The 20,296-nt window shown below is 36.2% G+C and overlaps 2 protein-coding genes across 6 annotated transcripts; one reads left to right on the forward strand and one right to left on the reverse strand.

Annotated features, from left to right (window-relative positions):
* Positions 1-1,209: 1,209 nt before the first annotated feature.
* On the reverse strand, positions 1,210-16,321 carry APPR6 (Tetratricopeptide repeat (TPR)-like superfamily protein). Of its 5 annotated transcripts, XM_088106781.1 has the most exons (5): positions 15,932-16,319; positions 14,503-14,673; positions 13,021-14,400; positions 12,397-12,789; positions 1,210-1,764 (listed from the first exon to the last, which is right to left on the reverse strand). In XM_088106781.1, the coding sequence occupies exon 3, from the start codon at positions 14,343-14,345 to the stop codon at positions 13,026-13,028; it is 1,320 nt and encodes a 439-aa protein (XP_087962907.1). In that variant the 5' UTR covers positions 14,346-14,400; positions 14,503-14,673; positions 15,932-16,319; the 3' UTR covers positions 1,210-1,764; positions 12,397-12,789; positions 13,021-13,025. The 5 variants fall into 5 exon arrangements, with proteins under 5 accessions (XP_087962907.1, XP_087962905.1, XP_087962906.1 ...); XM_088106779.1 differs by having other exon boundaries at positions 12,883-14,673; positions 15,932-16,321; XM_088106780.1 differs by having other exon boundaries at positions 1,210-1,701; positions 13,021-14,673; positions 15,932-16,320.
* On the forward strand, positions 9,695-12,390 carry LOC148203976 (uncharacterized). Its single transcript, XM_088106782.1, has one exon. It carries the CDS (start codon positions 9,695-9,697, stop codon positions 10,889-10,891), a length of 1,197 nt encoding a protein of 398 aa, XP_087962908.1. The 3' UTR covers positions 10,892-12,390.
* Positions 16,322-20,296: the final 3,975 nt, after the last annotated feature.

Below are 20,296 nucleotides of genomic sequence, written 5' to 3' on the forward strand. Positions count from 1 at the left end.
GTTTACACACTCAGCTGGTGTGGTGTGTATCCCCAGAGATTCGTGTTTAGATGAGTCATTTATGGATTTAATGGAAATTAAAATTTAAGGAAATTGAACTTCAAAAATTGAAACCGTCCCGAATTTCTCGTTTGGATATTAGTAAAACAAATTTTACAATGTAAAAACTTTCGCATGGATATTTTTTTTTTCTAACAAATATTAAACATCTAGATCTCGTGTTTAGCAACCTCTCTAATCTGCACAAAGAAAACCTGCACATCTGAGGAAAATAAGAATGAGCAACATAGATGAACTGAGGAAAACAAGAATGAGCAGCAAAGATAAACAGAGAAAAACATGAATGAACCAACCGAGAGAGGAAGAATAATTTTTTCTCTCTTTTCCCTTTACAACCAATTTGACCTTTGTGCTATTTTACTCATCACACATACTCATTTAAATCGTAAGTAGATTATTTGGAGTGTGGACTGTTTTTTTATTTTTTTTCATCATTTTATCAGCTGTCAGGTGACTGTGACTAGTTGTCCCATATTCTCCTCATTTGTCTCTTTTGTACTTCATTATATGTCCTTCTCCATTAAGAATAATCTTGTCCTCATGAATTATGAAAATGCAATTTCTAATGCAGTGTGATCCTGTTTGTGTGTTATTCAATCCCTCCCATTAGCCTAAGTGCTCTTGAACATGTTTACTGCCCTTGATAGTCACCAAAGACCGAAGAAAAATAGCTAGTCGAAGTCCTAGATGTGCATCATCGAAAGTTATTTCTAGCTCCTCAATCAACCCTTTAACTACAAGAACATTGTAATTCCCAACTAATAATTGGAAATTAGGTATGGGCTTAACTAGCAATTTTAAACACTGAGCAATCTTGGTTTATAAACAAATTATCCAAGCTGTCACTATCAAGTAAGACTTGCACCCACGTACTCTTGATAGATCCTTGGAACCTCAAAGTACTTATTAGAGAAGACTGGCCCTTTTAAGGCATTATATGATAAGTGACGCTCCTATACAAACAAAATTTCTGAGATGTCCAGCAGATAAGGCTGAATGTCAGTATTACCATCCTCTTTCAAATACAAGTATTGCTTATTTGCACACCTATAAGTTGGAGAAAAAAATTTCATCACATGTGAGAGAACCCATTCTCGGGTAATGATCAAAATATTGTTCAACCTTAAAGATCCATTGGAGAACATCAAATCCATCAAAACATGAAAATTCCAGATTAATGTTGCGATAATAAAAGTTATGAATTCAGTATAATATTCTAGTACGAAACTAATTTGAGTAAGTTTGAACAAATTTGATCGAGAGCCTTCATAAGGAGAGTGTCCAAACTCTGATTCTAGATCTCTAGTGAACACAAGTTATGATTGAAAAGCATTCCATCGTGAATCATCTGGAACCACAACGTCTTTATCGAAATGTATCATCACTATGGTCAATTGTTGTGCATCAAGTGGATGATAATAGTAAACATATTACTCGGCCTTAAATATCCATTGGAGAACATCAAATCCATCAAAACGAGAAAAAAAAACCAGTTTAACATTGCAAACTTGAAAGGGTGGGTTTGAAGAGCTAGAGTCCACCTACAGAGCACGTTTTAGCATCCTCCTCCATTGTTGATTTTATGGTTTTGAAACAAGTAGAGTAACCCTTGTCACGAGCTTTCATCATGTCCGTCAAACGCTTCACATCGAAGACAAGTCTTTCATGAGCATATTTTCCGCCATAATAAATGAAAGCACCAATCTAACAACGATACCAATAAAAATGAGTAAGAGAGAGCTATATGGAAAAAAGGAGTAATTGCATTATTTCCTGGAAATGGGTTTCTTATAAGAAAACAAACACTACTATGAGTATATTACATAGCAACAAAGATGAACATAGGAAAACAAGAATGAACCACACGGGAGAGGAAGGTTCTGCCCAATCCTTTTTCTCTCCACCATCAGCTTGACCTTTACTATATTTGTCTCACACACATAGTCCTTGAACCGTATGTTAATTATTTTGGGTTGTGGGATTTTCCTTATTTTTTCATCATTTCAGCTGCCATGTGACCTATTTCTAGCTGTCTCTATATTGTCCTCATTTGTCTTTTTTGTAATTGGCTTCATTGCAAATTTAAACCAGTAGCCGATGCACATTGCAGTGGTTAACTACAGCAAATCAAACGGAATATGGCCCAACCATATAAGTTTCCTGTTGTAATTTGAGATAATATCTTTAGAATCTTCTTAATTAGAGGAAATAGATACATAATCTTTTATTTTATTTTATTTTTTTCTAGTTTTCCTAGTTTCCCCATTTTCCTTTTTAGGAGAACTAAATTATTACAAATAGAGGGTATGAAAATGTATTTTTTATGATTTGAGAATAATAAAATAAGTCTTATTTTCAGCTTGGTGTCAGAGCTCCTGATTTTGGGGCTCGATTCCGCTGCAACAAGTCGCACCGCCGCTGCTGTCCGACCACCGCCGCTGCCGCCGTCGCCGGTTGGGGTCGTTAATAGGGCAGAAAAGTGCGCCCAACACCGGCGATCACAACGCCTGAAGTCGCTCCGTGAGAGGAGCCGCCACCGCGTGTAGCCCACGCGCCCACCTCCGGCGAGACCCACTCGCCGCCGTCTCCACAGACAGGGTCGCCGGAGCCCCCTGAGTCTGTTCCTAGGGTCGGTGACGACTCTTTTTGGCTGTATTTGAGTAGATCTGAATTTTAAGTTTTGCTCTTTTATTCTCGGTGTGACCCACTCGCCGTCGCCGCCACAAAAGAGTCGCCGGAGCCTCTTGAGTCTGTTTTTAGGGTTGGTGATGATCCTGTTTGACCTATATTTGAGTAGATCTGAGTTTTAAGTTCTGCTCCTTTTTTCTCGGTGTGACTCATACGCCGTCATCGTCTTGGAGACTCCTGGTTGCATTCTACGGGATGTCTGAAGTAAAAATTATTCCTTTGAAAACAATGGATGAATCAATGAGTAAGCCCTTTGGATCATGTACTCTGTCCATAAAAGGTAAGATTTGCCTCAATATTGTTGATCATGTGTCTCAAGGTATTTGGATCCTTGATTCGGGTGCAACTGATCATATGACACCTTTCAGTATGTCCTTCGACTCATATGGTAAAAGAAATAAAGAACAACTTATTACAGTTGTGAATGGTCAGGGTATACCTATATGCGGCTCTGGGAATATAATTTTGAACTCATCTATTGTATTAAAGGATGTTTTACATGTTCCTCAATTAGCTAATAGTCTTATCTCTGTGCAAAAACCCAAAGGATTTAAATTGTTCAGTAACATTTTTTCCAACTTATTGTGTTTTTCAGGACCTTGCCACGGGAAAGACAATTTTAACTGCTAAGGAGTAGAGTGGGTTGTATTTTTTAGTGTTTAATGACCAAAGCAACACAAAAATCATGAGTCAACAAGATACATCTGAGACGTGGGCAAGATATCAAATATGGTTACATCATCAAAGGTTTGGGCATCCTTCATTTAGTCTTATCAAGTCCTTGTTTCCCCATTTGTTTACCAGAGAGTCTATTGAATCTTTTAAATGTGATATTTGTCAATTGTCAAAACATCATCGTGCATATTATCCTATTAGTCACAAAAAGAGTATTTCTCCATTTGATTTAATTCACTCTGATGTTTGGGGTTTGGTCATAGATTCTATTTTCGGAGCCAAATGGTTCGTTACCTTTATTGACAATTGTATCCGTGTCACGTGGACATACCTTATTAAAAATAAATCCGAAGTTTTTCAAATTTTTGTTAATTTTTTCCATCTTGTCCAAAATCAATGTAGAAAAAATATCAAAAGAATCAGGTCTGATAATGATACTAAATATGTGAATCATGAATTTTTCAATTTTTTGTCTCATAATGGTATTTTTCAAAAACTAACTTGTGTTAACACCCCTCAATAAAATGGGGTTGTAGAAAGAAAGAATTGTCATCTTCTTGAAGTAACTAGAGCTCTTCTTTTTCAAATGTCTGTTCCAAAAAATTATCGGGAAGAAGCTGTGTTAACTACAACATATCTCATCAACAGGTTATCCACTCGTATCTTAAATGGCATTAGTCCTATAGAGTCTCTATTGTCTTTTCTTCCTTCTTGTTCCCTACTAACGAGTCTACCTAGTCGAGTCTTTGGATATGTTGTTTTTGTTCACTCTCATCATCCTAATCGTGGTAAATTAGATCCCAGAGCTCTTAAATGTGTCTTTATTGGGTATCCTTCTAATAAAAAAGGGTACAAATGTTATCATCCTCAAAGTCATCGTGTCTTTATCACCATGGATGTCACCTTTCATGAAACACAATCCTTTTATGTCAGTCCACCACTTCAGGGGGAGAAAGCGCTTGAAGTGGATGAACTCTCCTTCTTGTCTTTACCATGTTTGTCTTTGCAGGATGCCCAAGACTTAAGCAATGAAGCTACCAAAGTCCACAGTGAGGAAGAAGAGGAAGAAGACAGATTTTTTGGCAAAAAATATGAAAGAAGAGAACAACCCACTTCGACTCTCGAGCAAGAAAAATTGTCTACTAAAGAGGCGAGGATCCCTGAAGATATCAATGAGGAGAAGGTAAGTATTACTGAGGATTTACCCGTAAGTATTACTGAGGATTTACCCATTGCATTGAGAAAGGGAAGAAGATCATGTGCTAAATATCCTATTTCTCAGTATGTTTGCACTAACAATCTCTCTGATAAGCATAGAAGTTTTATTGCTACCATTGATGCCACAAAAATTCCTACCTCAATCCAGGAGGCCATGAAACTTGAACATTGGAATCAAGCCATGAAAGAAGAGATGAATGCATTAGAAAGAAATTCAACTTGGGAGATTGTTGATAAGCCAAGAGACAAGAAGGCAGTAGGGTGTAGATGGATATTCAGTGAAACATAAGGCAGATGGGACAATAGAAAGATATAAAGCTAGATTGGTGGCAAAAGGATATACCCAAACATATGGGATTGATTATGAGGAGACATTTGCCCCGGTGGCAAAGATGAATACAGTTCGAGTTATTCTCGCTTTGGCTGCCCATTTTGGATGGGACTTACACCAGCTGGATGTAAAGAATGCCTTTCTTCATGGAAATCTAGATGAGGAAGTGTACATGGAGATTCCCCCAGGTTTTGAAGTGAAAAATGAAAGAAACAAGGTATGCCTCTTGAAGAAAGCATTGTATGGTCTTAAGCAATCCCCTAGAGCATGGTTTGGAAAATTTACAAAAGCAATGGTTTCCTTGGGATACAGACAAAGCCAAGGAGATCATACTCTATTCATAAAGCACTCTTCTACAGGTAAACTCACTCTATTGCTTGTCTATGTGGATGATATGATTATTGCAGGAGATGATGAAACAGAAAAATTGGCATTAAAAGAAACATTGGCAGCTCTATTTGAAATGAAAGACCTAGGAAAACTCAAATATTTTCTTGGAATAAAGGTTGCCTACTCCAAGAACGGAATTTTTATCTCCCAAAGGAAATATGTTCTTGATCTCCTCAAAGAAACAGAAAAGCTAGGATGTAGAACCTCAACAGTTCCTATAGAACAGAATCACAGAATTGGAAGTGAAGAAAGTGCTCCTGTAGAGAAGGCCCAATATCAGAGATTGGTGGGGAAATTGATTTATCTATCACACACAAGACCAGACATTGCTTATGCAGTTAGTGTAGTGAGTCAATTTATGCATGATCCAAGAGACACATGCAAGCAGTTGACAAAATTCTCCAATACTTGAAGTCAAGTCTAGGAAAGGGGCTATTATTCAAAAGAGAAGACACATTGACTATGAAGATATATACTGATGCTGACTATGCAGGTTCTATTACTGACAGAAAATCTACTTCTGGGTATTGTGTATTTCTTGTAGATAGTATGGTAACATGGAGAAGCAAAAAGCAAGATAGAGTATCACGTTCTAGTGCAGAAGCTGAATTTCGAGCCCTTGCTCAAGGAATGTGTGAAGGACTCTGGATGAAAATCATTTTGGATGATCTTAAAGTCAAAGTGGAGAACCCGGTGCAACTACACCGTGACAATAAGTATGCTATTAGCATAGTCCATAATCCAGTACAGCATGACAGAACCAAACACATTGAAATTGACAGACATTTCATCAAAGATAATCTTGACAGAGGCTTTGTGATTACAACTCATGTTCCTACCGAACTTCAAATGGCAGATATTTTTACAAAAGGGCTTCCTCCGGGTAGATTTCAAGATCTTGTAGGCAAGTTGGGAATGATTGCTATTCATTTACCAACTTGAGAGGGAGTGTTGTAATTTGAGATAATATCTTTAGAATCTTCCTAATTAGAGGAAATAGATACATAATGATGGCAACCCCTTTAGGGACTTCCCATCCAAAGAAGTATCAACTTTACTCTAAAAGACCAAGAAAGGGAAGTTGAATAAAGGACTTAATCTTTTCTTTCTAAAGTCTTAGCATGTTCTTCTTTAACTAAATATCTTTATCTTGTTTTGTAGGTAGGAATCCATGAGCATCCATACTAGGAAGCTTAAACCAGCAAAAGAGAGAAAATGAGGCAAGTAGAAGTACATGTTGCAGCCAAACCGTGAAGCCTTCACATTGGAGCACATTTTCAACACTTTCCATGTGCAAAATAATCAACCATGCACATGTGGAGCACATTCCAGCCGTGGCCCATATTTTCCACGTGAAACACATTCAAACCATGCATCTCCTTCATCTAAAGCACATTTCCCACGTGAAACATCTTCAGCTGGTAGTCTATGCACGTTTGAATAGCTTCTTTAGCACATTTCAGAGGCTTCTCTTACTCTATAAAAGAGAGCTTCTCATTCTTGTAAAAGCAACTTGAATTGATATAGTGAAATGCTGTTGAATTGGTTCCAGCCACTTCTTCTTTCAAGTTCATTGACTTGTGCCTTCTTAGCACACTTATCTCTAGCTTCCTTCCCCCTTGGAAGGCTGTCTGAGCTAGAAACACTGCAAACACACCTCCAAAACCGCACCAAACTTTCCATCAAACACCTGGTGTGCACCTCCGTTTGCCATTCATCCAACCAGTCCGCTGCGTCATTCTGTCCAAGAAGCTGCTTCGTTCTTGAAGCTTGGAGTTGCTTCCATCATTTGGCATCAAGAGCCAGGTTCTCCATGCAAGTCTCCAAGAGATACGTCACTTTTTCAGTCATATCTCACTTTTGTCATGTGTTGTTCCAGAGTTGTCACTGTTTGAATTTTTTTTTCTCACTTCTATGGTTTGATTTCGTGTTTGCTGTGGATGTTTGATTCCATTCAATGTTTCTTAGTTTTTAATCATCATTTTAAACGGTGAAAATCCTTTGTTTGAGTTCATTCCAGCTTTCAAAGTCATTTTCTAGTTTTGTCCAATGTCATGTGCCTATGTGCAGTTTTAACTTCTGTCAGCATGCGTTTGAATCTGTTCTGCTGTAAATTTTTCGTTTAATTTGAGTCCCAGTGCATGTGTAGCCATAGATGAATCATATAAGGCAATGACACAATGTCTAGCCTTGATTATATGTGCTAAATCAGTCCACACATGATTCTGTAATCACAAATCTGCATCACATTTGCTTCTCTGGTTTTATCACGTGCAATCTGTTTTGTCTAGATTTCTTTGCATCTAAAGCTTTGAACAGGTTTATTTGGTGATGTTAAACATGTTCTAGGCAGTGCCAACCAGTATTAATCACTACAATGCAATAAGCATAGTTGAGTTCCTCAAAAATCTGGTTTCAAGTGCTGTCACAGTTTTCATTCAATCTTTTTCACCGTGATTGTTGTCTTTGATGTGTCTTAGGTGTTTAAAATTCTTCTAGCTGATATTCTGCAGTTAGATCTAGTGTTAGGACTTTCCTAGAGTCATTGTGTGTGCTTTCAAATTGTCATTTCCATGCTTTCAAAATCTGATGCAGTTTTGGTCCAATTTTCTTGAATTTTGGCAACTGCTACTGTCATACAAAGCTGCTGGCTGTTTCTATGCATTATGAACAATTGAACAAGTGTATTTTGTCATTTTCAACTTGTGTGCACTGTTCAAATGGTTCTTGAGAAGCCTATATGCAGATTTCTTCTTTACACCACCCTATTTTGTTGCATTTTTGGCTACAGCAGAGGTGATTTGATGACTCTGGTTGTTTCAGTGCAGTTTAACCATTTTTGAAAGTGTATTTTGCCATTCCAAACTTGTGTGCACTGTGCATTTGGTCAAATTTGAGCTGATATGAAAAATCACTTCCTAAACCATTAATTTTACCTAAATTTGGAAGTGAACTAGTGAATTTCAGTTGCAGTATGATTCCTTACTGTTTCAGTGTTTAAACATCTTCCATTTGATGATACAAACTTCCTTGAAGTGTCATTTGACCATTAGCATCACTCAAACTCATTTTTGCATCTCAAAGCACCATTTTCAAACCATTTTTCTGGTGCAGAATGCCTTTTTTGTGTGCTGTTTGGCATTAGCCATATTCTACTTTTCATCTTTGGATTGGCAAAAGCTGGGTTTAAGTTTCCAAATACATTTATTTGCTTATCCAAGTGTATAGCAATCATAAAAAGCAATTTAAACCCTGCAATCCAGATTTGAAAGGTCAAAAACCAGAAACCACAAAATTTGATGTTCTTTGTGGCATTTCATCAAACAGTTTCGAATTTTATCAAACAGTTTCGAAGCACACAATTTCATTACTGTTTTGAGTTTTTTCTTGCTTGTTTAATCCGTTCTAGTTCCTCTCCTAGGTTCCTTTAGTGTCCCTCCTGTGTTTCAAAGCTTAAATTCACTTGAATTCAACTTGTTTGCCTTCTAATTTGTGCCCAAAATCTGTTCTGCGAAAATTAAATCCTGGTGCAGCAGCTGATTTGTTGTTGACTGGTTTGGTGTTTGTTTTGGGTGCTGTGACGAATTGGTGCAGCTGTTTTACCTCAGATTCCTTGCTCCAAGAGGGTAGCATCTTAGGAAGTGGATGAGGTGTTAAAAGGGCTTCAAGCTTGGACTCCAAGAGCACTTTAACATTGCTGGTCCAGCAACCATTTCAGCAGCAAAAACACATCACCTTTGGTCTTCAACCAATCTGAACTAGCAGCCACACTTGGCTTTATTTCATTGTACCAACATTGCATTGTAAATTTGGCTTGGTATCACGGAACCTTTGTAATTTGTTTCCATTTTGTGTTCATTTTCAATTTAAAGTGACTTGGAAAAATGCTTTTCAAGCAATTCCAAGTGCACCATCAAACATTGTAATAGCTTAGTTTCCACTTCTTAGTGTGAAAGTGTGTCAAGGGACTCAAAGTGTCACTTGCACTTTCACTTAGGACCGCATAGCATTTTCCATTTGCATTGTTTTCCTTTACTTTGCTTGCTTGACTTTTATGTTTTAAGTCTCCGTGATACATAGGAGCGCGTTTCATATAGATAAACCTTCTTTTGGTTTCTAGGTTCATAGCTTTCTTGCATTTAAAAAGTTTTGAAAGATTTCTACCTAGACACTAAGGTAAGAAACAACCAAAGACACTCTGGCTAGGAAGGACAAGGTTCTTAAGCTTGTCCATTTGTGACTCACCTCTCCTTCCTGGGAGCTATTTGGTTCATTTTACCTCTAGAATCTTTCTAGAAATCCTTCACAAAAAAATCAAAAAAAAAGTTTTTGATGTCTTGTTATACTTCTTATCCGTCTTCTTGTTCAAATAGGTCCTCTTGGTCTTCTAGTTTTGATAAATCCATTAGTTTCAAAGAAATTAAAAGAAAACTTGATGAAGCTAGAAGAAGGACTTGTTCCTTTCATGAATTTGATCGGATTGAGGGTGAATTGTATAAACAAGCTAGGGCAAATATTCCATTCTTTGGTGCGGATATTGGTGCTTTAATATACCTAGCTTGGGAAAAGGACATTAATGACATACATCCATTTATTGCTAGAAAAAGTAAACCTGAATCCTATTTCCATTCTAGCAATAATGAATCTTATGTCCTTAGTCTCTACACATCTAGATTTGAAAAGCATGCAAGAGAGTGGTGGGATGAGAGACAATATCATGTTAGGATAGGTAGAAAATCTCCCATTCATAATTGGTCTGAATTAAAATCTTGCATGAGAAAAGAGTTTGTGCCTTCAACTATTAAGAGAAACCTACAATTGTTGAGAGCTTACATTCAAGATGGAAAAACATTTCTTGAAAGCTTAAATGACAATGGTTTCCTTATTAGAGAACTAGAATTTGAGATTAATCTTAAGGAGCTGCAAGCTAAGCAAATAGAATTAAAGTTAAAAAGAGATGTTGAGAGACAAGAAAGAGAGAGAGAAGAAGCAGAGAGAAGAAATAGAGAGAGAAAAGAAGAAGAGAGAAAGGAAGAAGAGAGACAGGAAAGAGAGAAAAAAGAAGAAGAGAGAAGGAAAGAGGAAAAGAAAAGAGAAGAAGAAAAGAAGAAAGCAGAGGAAAGTAAAGAGAAGGAGCTCTTGCTAATGCTGGCAACTCCTACTCTTAACATCACCATGGAACCTAAAAGGGAAGGGTTCTCATTCTTTACTTCTTTTCCATTTATTGTGCACTCTTCCATTATTCATTTTTCTTTTAAATCAATTGCCATCCAATATTCTGTGCAATCCTTTTCAAAACATGGCAATTCAAACCTTGAGTTAATGTTACCTTTGTGTAAACAAGTAACTCAAGATAAAAATCCAATAACTTGGGACTATGGAATTTTCCATTTTTCCAAGCCTAAATTTCTGAAAATCTTTTTCAAAAATACAAGACTTTTCTATTGTCTTCTTATCTTTGTTTACATCTTCTTCATACTCATTTTTGCAATCTTTTGTAGATATATTTTTGATCCCGGAGGAACATAAAAACCAAAGTTGTGCTTCTTTCTTTCTTCCCGATTTGAGGACAAATCGTTTTTAAAGAGGGAGGGAATGATGGCAACCCCTTTAGGGACTTCCCATCCAAAGAAGTATCAACTTTACTCTAAAAGACCAAGAAAGGGAAGTTGAATAAAGGACTTAATCTTTTCTTTCTAAAGTCTTAGCATGTTCTTCTTTAACTAAATATCTTTATCTTGTTTTGTAGGTAGGAATCCATGAGCATCCATACTAGGAAGCTTAAACCAGCAAAAGAGAGAAAATGAGGCAAGTAGAAGTACATGTTGCAGCCAAACCGTGAAGCCTTCACATTGGAGCACATTTTCAACACTTTCCATGTGCAAAATAATCAACCATGCACATGTGGAGCACATTCCAGCCGTGGCCCATATTTTCCACGTGAAACACATTCAAACCATGCATCTCCTTCATCTAAAGCACATTTCCCACGTGAAACATCTTCAGCTGGTAGTCTATGCACGTTTGAATAGCTTCTTTAGCACATTTCAGAGGCTTCTCTTACTCTATAAAAGAGAGCTTCTCATTCTTGTAAAAGCAACTTGAATTGATATAGTGAAATGCTGTTGAATTGGTTCCAGCCACTTCTTCTTTCAAGTTCATTGACTTGTGCCTTCTTAGCACACTTATCTCTAGCTTCCTTCCCCCTTGGAAGGCTGTCTGAGCTAGAAACACTGCAAACACACCTCCAAAACCGCACCAAACTTTCCATCGAACACCTGGTGTGCACCTCCGTTTGCCATTCATCCAACCAGTCCGCTGCGTCATTCTGTCCAAGAAGCTGCTTCGTTCTTGAAGCTTGGAGTTGCTTCCATCACATAATCTTTTATTTTATTTTATTTTTTTCTAGTTTTCCTAGTTTCCCTATTTTCCTTTTTAGGAGAACTAGATTATTACAAATAGAGGGTATGAGAATGTATTTTTTATGATTTGAGAATAATAAAATAAGTCTTATTTTCAACTTTTCCTTCCTTTAAAAGTTGTTGAGCAAAAATACAAACGAGTATGAGAAATTAGACAGAAGTAGGCAAGTAATTTTGGTTCAATCTATTTTTCAATGGTTCTAATTGGCTCCAACTTTTAGCCTCACTGCAAAGCCGGGACTTCCGCACATCTAACATCAAAGCCACTTCCCAAGATCCCAACTGACTGAGTTTTTCTTCCAACCAACCTTTATCTTAATCAAGGATTAAAATCAATCCAACTAAGTGTAATATAATAACTTTTCTAGTCCCAATAACAATGCTTAATTTGATTCCGGTTTTGCAGAAAATTAACACATTTGTATCATGTAGAACATTATTAAATTATATACAACATAAGCTAGTAACAAAGTGACATCATAAAATGCAGACCCACCTCAAATGGCATTTTAACAGCTGAAAATTTAGGCCAAAAGAAACAACATACTGAAAATCTAAGAATATCATTCTAAGTCTGCGATCAATAAAAGTAAGTTTTAAAGGGAGCTTTACCAGCAGGGTAAGTGACATCATTGATTTGTCAGAGATCATGAACAGCCACTAGCGCAAGGTTTTTCTTCACTAAATGATAATCAGGATATTTTCCAATTCACTATGGACAAATCCAAAGCAAATACTTTTAACCCCCGCTCACTTCCAATAAAACTTCATCAATCATGAAGCATCAAATCTTAACTCAAATTCAAAGGGTGAATACACCCATGCTAATTTAGAGATATTCTAACTTTGGAGGAAGTTTTCCCTATAACATGCAGGACATCATTATGTCACATTCGAAAATCTAGTGGATAATGGTCTTGTGATCTCATCAGCAATGACATGGCATACAATGTTTGATCATCAATGCATTTTATATTTGGGAAGGACTTGGCAGTATCCGCATATCTGCCAAAGGAAAAGGAAAATCTTATGAAAAGAAGCAACATAAAAAATTATAATAACAGAAATCAGAGTGAAAAAGTAAAGGAAAAAGTCTACCAGTAAGTTAAGCGGTCTGATTTCTATATTACATAATAGGCAGATCCCAAGTATACAAAACTGTGGTTACAAAACTGTTTTGACAACAAAATAGTATTCAAAGCTTGCTATATGTTTCTAGTTGCCAACTGCATTCACCTTTTTTAATCATGTAAAGGCTCCTTGACAAGAAGATTCATTTTCTCATGAAGAAATTTGAGCACATCTTCTCTCCCTTCCTTTAAAAGCAACTGTCTCAACCTCCCAAACGTAATACGTGATGGTCGAATTCCCTTCTCTATCATCTCTTCAAGCACAACACAAGCTTTTGCGGCATCACCTTTTTCACACAGCCCCTTGACAAGGGCAGAAAAGGTGTGCATGCTTGGAACAAATTGTTTTGACTTCATAAACTTCCATATTCGCAGAGCCATTTCCAGATCATTTTTCTCACAAAACATTTTTATCATCATTGTGTAAGTGTCAGCATCCGGTTCACATAACTTGATCATCCGGCGGAAAACTCTAAAAGCTCTGTCAGTCTGTCCCTGACCAATCATACTGCTTATGATAACATTGCAGGTCCTTGAATTCGGCGCAACGCCATTGATCTCCATCTCCTGCAAGACCCTGTGCACATTTTTAAACTTATTTACTTTACAAAAGGCACCAATCAAGGCATTATAAACCACAACATCAGCCTTGATTCCCTTCCTCTCCATCTCCTGGAATGTATCAATAGCATCTTCAATTCGGTGCTCCACTCCATAAGTATGAACCAGGACACTATAAATGAAAGATGTAGGCCTGCAATTGCTCTCATCCATTTCCTTCACAACCTCAACTGCTTCATCGACCCTCCCTGCTTTGCAAAGAACATCAACCATTATACCATAAGTAACAACATCAGGATCACACCCACCACGAACCATCTCTCCAAAAACCTCCCTTGCCCGGGGAAGATTGGGAGCTTTTCCCCACCCCTCCAGCAAAATGCTATAAGTTTTCGCGTCTGGTTCAAATCGACCCTTCATAGCATCAAAAATCTCCTGAGCCTTCCTCACATTGTTGGACTTGCACAAAGCACTTAACAAACCATTAAATGCAGCAAGATTTGGGACCACATCGTACTTATCCATGACATTAAAGGTGTAAACAGCCTCGTCGACCTTGTTAGCCCTAGCATACTTTCTCATCATGATGCAAAAAGTCTCCACATTTAGCATGCCCTTTTTCCTCATGGCATTAACAAGGTCCCACACGATCTGGTACTGTCTAATCTTAGCCAGAGATTCAATCATCAAGTGATATGCCCTTATGCTGTGCGAGTACCCTCTCTGCTTCTCTGCCCACTCAAAGAACCGAAATGCTGACATGCCCGCATTCTCAAATCGTCTGAGAACATCTTCAACTAAATCAGGGGAAACTTTAACTCCAGTTTGATTAAGAGCAGTGTCAAGTGCCAGTGTGGGACACGTCATCATAACCTTGCTCACTCTCTCGCTCGCTTCTCCAACCTCCTGAATTGCCTCACTTGTGCTGTGCATTTTTGCAAACAATACCCATTTGGATAATATATTTTTTCTATGGGAACAAAGCTTAATCATTGCGCGGACAAAGCAAGACTTGCAAATTATTCACCTGAAGCAAGCTCCACAATGGAGAGTCTGCAAACCCTAACGGGATATGACGATTGCTCAAGTCTGAAGTGGCGATTGCCGAAAAATTACTGGTATTTCTGTGAAACGAGTTTCAGGTCGCCATGGTTTGATGGTGGCTGATAGTGGTGAAGCCGCTGTTGTGTTCGGAAATCTCTCGAATTGGAGTGGTGAATGGATGTTGTTCACAAACACAACTTAGTCAGCAAAACCATTTTTACAACTCCATACTAAATGCAAGAATGGATTTTTGTTTTCTTAAAGTTTATAATATTCTATATAAAATTAAGTGTATTATCACATAAGAAATTATAAAATATTTTAAACCATCTTCTAATGTTTAATATGTAAGATAATTAATAAGGAAAAATGTAACAAGATGATGTATAACCATTATTCTAAATGTAGATTCTTAAGTGGAAAAGAGACCATTTATTTAAAATGTATCTTTTGCTCTTGAAAATTTAAAGTTGTAATCATGATAATTTCGACTTTGATTAATCTTCTCCTGGAGTTGTGAAATCTAACTAGGAATTATAAGAATGGTTGTATATTTCCAATATTTATGTTTCTAATATTTATGTTTAAATTTTGAGTTTTTTTTTTAAGTTAGATTTAGATAGATTTAATTGTTTTTTCTACAATGTGTTAAGTTAGTCTTATCTTTTAAAAAATTTCAGTTTCGTTTAATAAAATTTGTTTTAATCAAATCCCTTCCCTTAAATAAAAACAGAGTTAATTGTTTGTCAGAAAACTATAGTAACTTGTGTGAGAATATTGACCTTAAAGTGAATTAGAGGTGAATTAGAGGGTGACCTGAAAATAGAGTTTACAATAATAATTGGGAAAATGTTAATGTTAATACCATTAGGAATTTTCTGAAAGAAAGCAAATTTAGGCATTTGTGATAGAAGGGTACTGAGTTTATCATCGAAAAGATCTTGTCATCTACGTTATGAACAGAGAAGAATCACAATTGGGGTTTCAAAGTGTTCTTCCCTCTTTAGTAGTTGGTTGAGGAAGTGTTTTTTTTTTCTTTCGTTGGGACTTCATTGAATAACTGTTGTTCATCTTGTAATGATATAAACCCAAAAAAAATAATTTGAAACGAAATCCTTGCATTTCAATTCACAAAACTCATAACAAAATAGAAACGCCAAAATCAGAGAACAATTAAAACCCTAATTCGCAGAATCAAGAACCCCAAATTCCCAGTTTCAGAAAACCCACATCTAAAACGCAAATTAAAATGCAGAAACCCAAAAATAGGAAAGAGGAAGAAATGGTTCTCCCCAAGGCTGAATCAAAACGCAGCAAAGAAACCCCAGATTGAAACCCTAAATCAAGGAAACTGAGCTAGAACCGAAAATAAGAGGAAAGAAGAAACTGCATCTCCTTGCTATGAAACTTACCAGAAACGAAAGAAGAAAAGAAGTCTCTCTCCCTATGAAAAGCGAACCAGGACAAGGAGAAGGAGGTCCCCTGTGAAGTTGAACAGAGGACGAAAAGAAGATGAGTGTCTTGCACCAATTCCAAGAGGTAATATCATTGCGAGTTTTGGATTGTCCTCATTTCTTGGACTTTGATATCCCATGCCAAGAACCTTGCCCTCTTTAAGACCTTCTGCCTGTACTTTTAGTTCTTAATAAGGAATATGTTGATTATCCAACATTCCTTCTACGAACATCCTCATTAAGGATTAAATCCATGATTCCTTGAAAGATTAATTTTGTAGTCCCAAACGTATTAGCTGTTACTCTGACAATTCCTGACCAACTATTAGGCAACGAAAGTAGCAACAATATGGCTTGTACTTATTCTCAAATTTAATATCCACTAAAACTAATATTGACAGGAAATAATTAAATTTTGTTCACATGATCTTTAACACTAACACCTTATCGCATCTTCATATTAAATAACTGACGAATCAAGAATTTGACGTTGATAGCTTTTTATTCATGTTTAATAATGCCTTTATCAAATCATATGTTGTCTTCTCATTCTCATTGACAATATTGTAAGCGAAATGCTTCATCAATGTTAATCTCACGACGCTCAAAGCCTTTCAATCTAGTAACTCCCAATATGTCTAAGCCATAGTCTTTGATTTATTCTCGAACAAAAGCTGGTACAACTTTCTGATACATATAATCTTCAATCTACATCTCCCAAGATCCAAACTCACTCTCATCGAATTTGTTAATCTTCACTTTTCCTTCTTCTTCCATTGCTCTCTCTTATGTGAAATCCTAAGCTCTTGATACTAATTACAAAATTATTCTGAATAACTTTTTATAAAATCAATATTTATATATTCTTTAGAAATAATAGATTAGAAGTAAATATAAATTAACTTTCATTTTTCAAAATCTTTACAAAATAATTATTACACTATTTTCTATCAAAACTACATTTTTTATTAGATAATAAAAAACTACCTTATGCAATAAAATTCTTAAACTATAATTTTTTTATATTCAATATTACAGAAAAATGTTTGAAGTAAAGAAAAAAATATTGATAAAATATTATGTGGAAACTACTAGATAAAAATTGTAAAACAAATTAAAAAAATAATGAAAAATATATTAAAAATAAACTAATTTAGTTTTTAAACTCACCTTGAATTTCTCGGTTTTAAGAAAATTCTTATTACATAGGTTAAAAGATAAAACTTACTTTTAGAAAGTGTCATAATCAGCCCATGAACTAGATAATCAAATGAGAGCTCAGGAGATTAAGGTTTGGACATTGTAGCATGGATTAGGCAAAGTATGCGCTATTGCGGTAGGGAGATTTTTCTTTGAAAGAATAAAGTGATAAAATAACAGAGTATAAAATTGACCTAAACATGTTATATTAACATCACAGTAACACATTGATATCAAAAACAGCTGAAGCAAAATGAAAAAAATAATATGCGTACCTCCTCCCGTTGCAATTTTGTAAATCCAAACACAGAGAACTTTGTTTTCTAAACCTTAACTCACTCAAACTCGATGGTGTGTTTTTTGAATAGAGGAGTAGGCTTAGTGATCAAAACTGAGAGTAACTCATTCCCTTATATAAAGTCTGACCATCACAGGTTTCAAAATAAATGGGCTTTAAGTTTAAAAATTAGTAACGGCTCCATAACCTCTATGTAGTTAAAAAGATAAAAATAATGGATTTTGCAGACCCATCTACATCCAATGGATTTTACACCATTAGGCAACTAAACGAGATCCCAGACTTTGTTGAATGCCATTGAATCCATCTTATCTTTCATGGCATCATACCATAGGTCTGATTCTTTAGAACTCATGACTTGTGAAAACATTTCAGGATCATTTGCAACTCCCATATTGTAGTCAACTTCTTGCAAATACACTACATAATCACTAGGAATTGCTGGCCTTTTAACTCTAGTAGATCTTCTTAATGTTGCCTCATCATTTTCTTGAGAAAGTTGTTGTTCAAGCAACTGTTCAGTAGGTTGTTCAATATCATCTTGTTATTCCTCATTAGCAACTTGATCTGTAAGGTCATTTTCAGCAGGTTGTGAAGCTGCAATTATTGTTTGTCTAACACCCATTTGTGTTTTAGGGGTGTGAATGACAACTAATCTATCACTTGAGCTAGAGGGTTGAGCTTCATAGCGATCCCTTTCATTCCCAATGTTTGGAAACCGATCACTCCTACTAACTAAGTCATTCTCAAGAAATTTTGCATTTCTTGACTCCACAATCCTAGTGTTATGCGATGGACAATAGAATCTATATCTCTTAGACTTTTCAGCATATCCAATGAAATACCCACTAATAGTCCTTGGGTCTAGTTTCTTCTCTTGTGGTTTATAAATTCTCACTTCAGACGGACATCTCCAAACGCGTATATGTCGTAAACTTGGTTTCCAACCTTTGAATAACTCAAACGGTGTCTTTAAGACGACCTTGGTTGGAACTCGGTTTAATATATACACAGTCGTTTTCAGTGCTTCAGTCCACAAGAATTGAAGAAGTTTTGAATTACTCCTCATACTTCTCACCATGTCCATTAAAGTTTTGTCCCTTCTTTCTGCCACACCATTCTGATATGGAGAACCAGGCATAATGTATTGGGCAACAATTCCATGTTCTTGAAGAAACTTCGCAAACGAACCAGGTGTTTGTCCATTCTCCGTGTATCTACCATAATACTCTCCACATCTATCTGATCTCACAATCTTGATTTTCTTTCCGCTTTGTAGCTCAACTTTAGCCTTAAAAATTTTAAAGACATCCAAAGCTTCATCCTTAGAACGAAGTAAGTAGAGATACATATAACGTGAGTAGTCATCTATAAAGGTGATGAAGTATTTCGAACTACTTGCGTCCATATCCGGACAACAAATATCTATATGAATAATTTCTAGTAAACTTGAACTCCTCTTAGCACCTCTTTTGGACTTGTTAGTTTGCTTGTCCTTTATGCAATCCACGCAAGTCTCAAAATCAGTAAAATCAAAAGTACTAAGTACTCCTTCATTTACTAATCGCTTAATTCTCTCAATGGAGATATGTCTCAATCTATGGTGCCATAAAATAGAAGAATTCTCATTCATAACACATCTTTTTAACCCAACAGTAATATGCATAGAATCATAAGCGATATTGTTTTGCAAAATAATGGAATAAAGACCATCACACAATTCACCAAAACCAACAACTTTAGATTTATTCATTAAGGTAAAACCAAAATATGAAAAATTAAAAGAAAAACCCAAAGGTAAAATCTTGAAACAGAAATCAAATTCTTAGAAAAACAATGAACATAAAATGTCTTTTCCAAATGCAAAACAAAACCACTACTTAAAACTAAGTTGCACATTCCAATGGCCTTCACATGTGAGCTCATCTTACTCCCTGAGTAGATATATTGCTCACTTCCCACTGGCCTCCTTAGGTTTTGCATACCCTGCAAGGTATTAGAAACATGGATTGTAGAACCAAAATCAATCCACCATGTGTTATGATTAAAACTACTCAAATTAGATTCATAACAGACAAAAGCAAATGGAGTACCTTTCTTATCAAGCCAATTCTTAAATTTTAAGCAGTCTTTATTCATGTGTCCTTTCTTTTTATAAAAGAAACATTTGGACTCCTTCTTAATAACTGGCTTAGCAGAAATCTTTCCCTTCTTATTAACTTGGTTCTTCTTATTCTCAAAAGAAGTAGTCAAGTTCACCTTCTCCCATTCTTCTATTAATAGCCTTTCTTCTTCTTGAACACACATGGTCAATAATTCATTAATATATCACTTATCCTTATGTGTGTTGTAAGAGATTTTAAAGGGGACATAATGGTGAGGCAAAGTGCACAAAATATAGTGTACCAGGAAAGAGTCAGACATGGTAACTTCCAAAGCTTTTAGTTAAGCCACAATGTTGCATGATATGATCACGTACTCTCTTAATTCCAGTGAGCTTTAAGGATGAAAACTACATTATAAGGGTGCTGACAAGAGATTTATCAGATGTCGTAAACTACTCATTAATAGCCCTTAGTAAATCTTTGACATTCTCATACTGGTCAACTGAACCCCGGATCCCAGCGGAAATGTTGGTTTTTATGAACGTTATGGAGAGACGATTTGATCTCTTCCATTTTCATAAAGATCAATGGCATATGGAGTGCTAGTATCAATAATACCCGGTGGTTCTGGTTTTCTAATAGCATAGTCAATGTCCATCCAACCTAAATGAAGAAGAACTCTTTCCTTCCAAACCTTATAATTATGTCCTTTCAACTCGG

Source organism: Vigna umbellata, chromosome 2, assembly GCF_029865625.1.
Source record: "Vigna umbellata cultivar VRB3 chromosome 2, Vumbellata_1.0, whole genome shotgun sequence".
NCBI classification, from domain to species: Eukaryota; Viridiplantae; Streptophyta; class Magnoliopsida; order Fabales; family Fabaceae; genus Vigna; species Vigna umbellata.

Coding starts and splice junctions, on each gene's coding strand:
- LOC148203976 (XM_088106782.1), top strand. CDS start 9,695: ATGTCTTGTTATACTTCTTATCCGTCTTCTTGTTCAAATAGGTCCTCT.
- APPR6 (XM_088106779.1), bottom strand. CDS start 14,468: ATGATTAAGCTTTGTTCCCATAGAAAAAATATATTATCCAAATGGGTA.